Source organism: Perognathus longimembris, chromosome 20 (assembly GCF_023159225.1).
Source record: "Perognathus longimembris pacificus isolate PPM17 chromosome 20, ASM2315922v1, whole genome shotgun sequence".
NCBI lineage: Eukaryota > Metazoa > Chordata > Mammalia > Rodentia > Heteromyidae > Perognathus > Perognathus longimembris.
In genome coordinates this window covers 46444796-46451016 of record NC_063180.1, presented here as the reverse complement: position 1 = coordinate 46451016, position 6221 = coordinate 46444796, and the positions used below count along the sequence as shown (strand labels likewise).

The 6221-nt window shown below is 42.9% G+C and overlaps 1 protein-coding gene across 1 annotated transcript; it reads right to left on the bottom strand.

Annotated features, from left to right (window-relative positions):
- Window positions 1-427: 427 nt before the first annotated feature.
- LOC125338686 (melanoma antigen preferentially expressed in tumors-like) lies at window positions 428-6010 on the bottom strand. The gene is made up of 4 exons (XM_048329625.1): window positions 6001-6010; window positions 4026-4345; window positions 2943-3521; window positions 428-1267 (listed from the first exon to the last, which is right to left on the bottom strand). Exons 2-4 carry the CDS (start codon window positions 4316-4318, stop codon window positions 724-726), a joined length of 1416 nt encoding a protein of 471 aa, XP_048185582.1. The 5' UTR covers window positions 4319-4345; window positions 6001-6010; the 3' UTR covers window positions 428-723.
- Between the last annotated feature and the right edge of the window lie 211 nt (window positions 6011-6221).

The following is a 6221-nucleotide window of genomic DNA, read 5'->3' as shown; positions in this document are numbered from 1 at the left end:
CCTTCACCAGATCAGAAGCAGCAGTAGCAACAGCAGCAATATGCTCTTGGCCTCATTGCCCATCATTTTCCTTTTAATAGTGTCCTAATAAATGTTCCCGGGCTGGGGATATGGCCTAGTGGCAAGAGTGCTTGCCTCGTATACATGAGGCCCTGGGTTCGATTCCCCAGCACCACATATACAGAAAATGGCCAGAAGTGGCACTGTGGCTCAAGTGGCAGAGTGCTAGCCTTGAGCAAAAAGAAGCCAGGGACAGTGCTCAGGCCCTGAGTCCAAGCCCCAGGACTGGCCAAAAAAAAAAAAAAAAAAAAAAAGGTTCCCACTAATCATTTCTCAGCAAATTTTTTTTGCCAACTCTCAACTTTAAATAATATCTGACTTTTAAGTTACCGAAGCAGGTTCATATATCACACAGCATAACAAATCATTTATACTAAGGTTTCTTTAATTATGGCTGTCTCTTTACATTCATCAATGTAGGGACAATTCTTATACATCACCCTACCCATGTAAAATTTCAAATTCTCATTTGTAATGCCTTAGGATATTTTTGACAATGACCAAACTGCCCCAAGTCAATGTCTAACTCGCATCCCTGATCATCTTTCCTTTTCCTGCTTACCATGAGCAGTCCTTTGTAACTGTGGCTTCTGTGATTTGTACGCTTCGGTGTCCACATGTCCAGACCAAAGCTGTGGATAGGGCTACTTACCTGTGTAGATGCTACCAGGGCATGGGCCACAGGTCACTGAAGGGCCACTCACGATGAGGACAGGGTTTGCCACTGAGCCACTCCATGTCTGACCGCCCCAACTCTTGTAGCATCTGCATCAGCTTGGCTTGTAGGGTAGCAAGCAACCCATCTCCAACATGCTCATAAAATTCCAGTGGTGCAGGGTACCGCACACGCCTTAAGTTGGTCAGTCCAATGGTGTGGCGAACGACTCGCAACAGCACATTTATGGAGATGGGGTTCCCAGAAAAGCTAAAGGTTGTGAGCTGGGAACAGTGTCTCAGGGCAGGCAGAATGGCAGTGAGTTGGAGGTTCATGATCCCACATTCCTCTAGGCTCAGGACCTGGAGGGTACTCGATACATTCTCTAGCAGTGCTTCCAGGGTCTCAGAACTTATGTCCATCAGGATAACCCTATTTAGACACAGTCCCCTTAGCTGTCTTGTATTGGGGCACTTAGACAAATTCATCAAGTCTGATTCTAGAAGCAGACAATTGGTGAGAGAGAGGATCTTCAAGGGGCTCCTCAGGCACCTGTGGACAGAGAGAACAGTCAGTGCTGGGGACTGGTGGTGATGAGTAGCAGCCAGTGGGGAGAACTCATAACTCAATACAGCCAATGCAGCAAAGAAAAACCCCAAAGTTTTCCTGATGCCCAACCTTGAGGCTGTCATACTGTAAAGAGGTCTTCCAACAAGGCCAATTTACATGAAGTCCTTTCTACATTTGTTAACCTTGTTCTGGAACTGGGTCAAGTAAAGAAGACCTCACATATTCCCTTTCCTTATCTACTGAGTAGAGCAAAGCATACAGATTAGTTGTTGTGATGGTTAAATAAGAGGACCACGAAGATTACTCAGAAAAGAACCTGACCCTAGGTATCAAGAAGAGAAGGACATTAGATTATTTTAGTTCCAGAGACACAAATATAAATCCCCTCAATTAATAACCTGGGGGGGGAATTAATTTATTAAAGCAAAAAAGAAGCAGAAGCAGCGTAAGAAGACAAAGCAGAAGCAGCGTAAGAAGACAAAGCAGAAGCAGCGTAAGAAGACAAAGCAGCAGCAGATAAGCACAAAGAAGAGAAGAGGAAGCAGCAGCAGTAGCAGCAATAACAAACCCAAATCAGGCTTTCTTCCAGCAACTGTGTTAATTAAGTCACCTATATTACCTAGTATGAGGCTACTAAAATACCCTTCATAAAGTACAAACCTAGAAGGCAAACAGCCTCCAAAATGTCTGCCAGACACAGGGATCAACTTCAGACTTTTTTTTTTTTTTTTGCCAGTCCTGGGACTTGGACTCAGGGCCTGAGCACTGTCCCTGGCTACTTTTTCTCAAGGCTAGCACTCTGCCACTTGAGTCACAGCGCCACTTCTGGCCATTTTCTGTATATGTGGTGCTGGGGAATCGAACCCAGGGCTTCAAGTATACGAGGCAAGCACTCTTGCCACTAGGCCATATCCCCAGCCCCCAGACTTTTTTATTATCTCTTAACCACCTATCCTTTATTTCTAGAATCATATACTTCATATATACTCCCTCACATTAAGTACAAATCCATTTTGAAATTGAGTCTCCATTATGATAAAATAAAAGGAATTAAGTAGAACTCTTAAGAGAGAGTTAAGGATGTACTGTTACAATCAATGGATCAATATATCAGTGGGCTGTCTAAAGTATAAATCCTTTATAAAATCTGGCTTATCTAATTCTATGTCTCACTCTGTGTTCTTATGTGTGTTGTTCTCTTTTTAAATTTCTAGACAGAGTTTTACTATGTAGCATAGGCTTATCTCAAAGACAAAATTCTCCTGCCAAGCCTCTCGAATGCTCGAATTACAGGTATAAACTACCACACCCAGGGTCCTGACATTGCTTGAGCACATAGTCTCTGCATATAAACCAAAACAGTGGCATTCACTGGATATTTTCCACTGGACCTCAACTAGATCTGTGAGCCAAAATAAATAGTTGTTCTATATAACTTGAGATGATTGTACCCAGTATATGCAATTGTACTATTTTGATCCAAAGAGGGATAAAGACTACCTCTAAACTGTTTGGATAGATACCATACTTGGGAACAAGACAAATGTTGACATACAGGGACACATGATTATGGCTGTCACAGAGCAAAGATGCTTTATCCATCCTGAAATGAATACAGACCTGTCCTATTCTGCAGAGCAAATGTAATAACCCTCACCTGAGCAAACTGCACAAGGAGCCTTCAAGAGAGCTGATGGATTCCAAATGAAGCTCCTGGAGGTGATGTAGACTGAGCAACTGAGAGCTGAACGTCTCCACAAACTGCTCCTCCTCCTCCCAAGAACTACACTGGGACATCTGTGTCTGAGACAGGAAGAGTCTGTGCAATTTACCCATGTATGGTAGAAGAGAAAGGAGCTTCCCCAGGACTGATAATTTCCAGTTACAGACCAGTTCCAAATCCTGGACAGAATACAGCCTCACCATTTTCAATACCTTCATATTTTGTACGGACAGTGCAAAAATACTCAGCTTGTTACAGTATAAGTGTAGTAAACCTTTCCACTGCTTGGCCTTTTCAATCAGAGAAGTGAGCCATTCATCGTGGCTGCCAATACTGAGGTAGAGATCTATGAACACCTTCAGAGGAGCCCTGGGCTCTTTTGCTCCCATACTGGATCCATCCACCTTTACCTTCATCAATGGCAGGATGGCCTGGGACAGTGAGCACATGCCATCCCTGCTACCAGACCATATAGTTTTCTGACATAGATCCAGTACTTGCAGTTTCCCCTGCCTGTGGATAAAACAGATGATTAATGGAAGGTAAAGGGAAGGGTCTCAGAATGAAGGTAAAGGTCAAATATAAACATGAACTCTAAAACCCAGGTATCAGCTGTGGTCCCCTTTTCTCCTAGGATCTTGCTTTTTCCTCTGATTTCTTCTCTCTTAAGGTTATTCTGTTATCTGACTGTCTGTTTAGCATCTGTTATCTATCTGTTCTTCTACCCAATATGTTTAACTTTGTATTACTGAGTACTGATCATAGGACCTCAGAAGTGCAAGGCAAGTATTCTACCACTGAGATTGAACCCTAGAATCTACTTCCCATACCTTTAAGTGACACTGGGAAGGAATGCAGACATGTTACTTCAGTCAATAGTGCATTATATGGTGGTTCATCCTAAAGGAGATACCAACAATTGTTTCTAGCACCACCCAAGTGTCCACTCTAAAGGCCTCTGACCCCAGCTGTGTCATGTGAGGCTCCCAGGACTTCAGGCTATTGGGTCTTCCTCACCTAGGGCAAATGTCTTCAGCAAGCAGGGCATCGAGCCCACTGAGCACAGCTTGGAAGTTCTCCTGGTATGGTTGCCCTTCCTTCATCAGGGACCCCAGAGGGAGGTAGGCAAAGGGCCAGGCCTGCACAATCCTCTTCACACTCTCATTGTGTCTCCCAGTATAGGCTGCCATGAACAGAGGTGGGAAGAGCTCTACAGGCAGCTCTTCCAGAGCAGCAATGACCAAAGCATCATCCTTCAGCAGGCTCTGTACAGCCAGCTCCAGGAGGCTTGGTGGGCCACACATACTCATCCTGATGAATCTGTTGGGAAAAAAATGCTGGGGAAACATGCAGGCACTTAGGTAACTTCTCAGGCTAAGTGTGAACAACTGCATTTTCTTCCTCCCTTCAGAGAGATCAATCCAGGGCCAATGCCATTGGTCTGGAAACAGCAGAGAAAATTCAGTCTGCCAAATTATCTTCTACATTCTGTGGCCATAAAACCAGGTCTATGCCTCTACTGACTGACACCAGGACAAACATCTGGCCCAGAGCTGAAGAAAATGAAATGACCACTGTCCCACTTTGTTCTCACTAATTCTAGCCTTCCTGAAAAGTGAATAACAAGGAGCTTAAAAGCTGGCACAGCCTTTTGTAGGGAAAAGGCTGAGACAGTAACTTCTCAAAAAAAGCCACAGACCAGGAGGGTTTGGGCTTTGAGTATTTCTCAATTTTGAAATATCTGCCTTATGTATTAGTTGGTATTCTGATTAGTCTAACTGCCGAAATGCCAAACACATGTATGTTTTAGGTTCAATTCACATACAGATATTCAGGATCTTTTACATAACATTTACAATTTTATAGAGTAGATTACTATACAAATGCAATCCTTCTGGTTTACTTGATATTTTAAAAAATTCTAGGCATAAACCAAACTTCAGGTGTAGAATTTCCTAGTTTGACATCATGTTAGCTATCAAAATATTTCCAATTTTAATACATATTAGGTTTCAGATGTTCTTATTTTGCCAAGGACGAGAATGGGAATGCCACATGGCCCACACTGTTTCCTTCTCTCTTAAGCAAACATTAAGACTTTATCACAAGAAAAGAACAGTGCATAACCAGACTCAGCAGATTACCTGTCTAGGAAGCACAAGCCCTAGATCAAACTCCAGTACTTCCAAAGCAGAAAGAAGACAAAGATTCCTAGCAAGAATTATACTTTACATCTGTATTCTAGGCTGCTTAAGAGGTGGATGTGGACATATCATGGACCAAGGCTGTCTCAGGCAAAAACACAACACTATCTGGAAAACATGAGGGAATGTCTCCAGTGTAAAATACTTACCTAGTGAGCAACAGGTCCTAAGCTTCACTACCATTAGCTAACTAATGTTAGAAAAACATAGGCACCAACAACAATGTCAAAATAGCAATTGTATATGATGTAAATTTAGGCAGGGAGTTAAAAATTCTAATGGCAGAGAATGATGATGTGGATATTGATAAGCAATCACCTTTGGACTTCAGTCCTTAACAGAGTAACTTGTTACATAGAACAGAGACTTGCCAACCTGCAGACCCCCTAATTCAAGGAAAATGACAGCAAGATCTGACCATGCAAAGCCAAGAACTGCCACACCTGACATGCCACGAATCGATGATGCATAATCTGAAAGTTAATGACACATTAGCCCAGTTTCCAGAACTGAAAACCCGTGCTTGACATCCCTGAGCATGTGTTGTGAAAAGGACCGCATTCTGACAGTAGGGTCTCTAGTATAACTAGGATGCTTCTTATAAAGTGGGACCTGGACAGATTTGCACAAAATGCTCTTTGGAGAAAATGCAGTATGAAAGAAAATAAAGGCTGCTCCTATTTCTGCTTTCTCTACAAAGTGTGTCAGAATTCAGAGTTCTTCAAGCTCTTCAGTACCTAGGACAGAATGATTAGGAAACATCTTACCTGATGCTGTCTTCTGTTTACCTGATGCTGTCTTCTGTACACACTGGCCAGACTCAGACTCGAGTAAAGTTTTACAATACTTTCTTTACCAGATGTCCTGTCCTGTCAGTCCACAGCTTCTCAACACAAATGTAAGAGCAGTAATCAGAAAGCAAGGAGACACAGCTTGTAACCAGTGGCCCACACCTATACTCCTAGCTATTCAGAAGGCTGAGATCTGAAGATCGTGGTTTGAAGCCAGG

Bases quoted from the DNA above. Each gene is read 5' to 3' on its own strand.
- LOC125338686 (XM_048329625.1), bottom strand. From the start codon at position 4,318: ATGAGTATGTGTGGCCCACCAAGCCTCCTGGAGCTGGCTGTACAGAGC. The intron at 3,522-4,025 runs GTGAGGAAGACC...TTTTATCCACAG, and splicing joins GCTGAAGACATTTGCCCTAG to GCAGGGGAAACTGCAAGTAC. The intron at 1,268-2,942 runs GTGAGGGTTATT...CTCTGTCCACAG, and splicing joins TCCTTGTGCAGTTTGCTCAG to GTGCCTGAGGAGCCCCTTGA.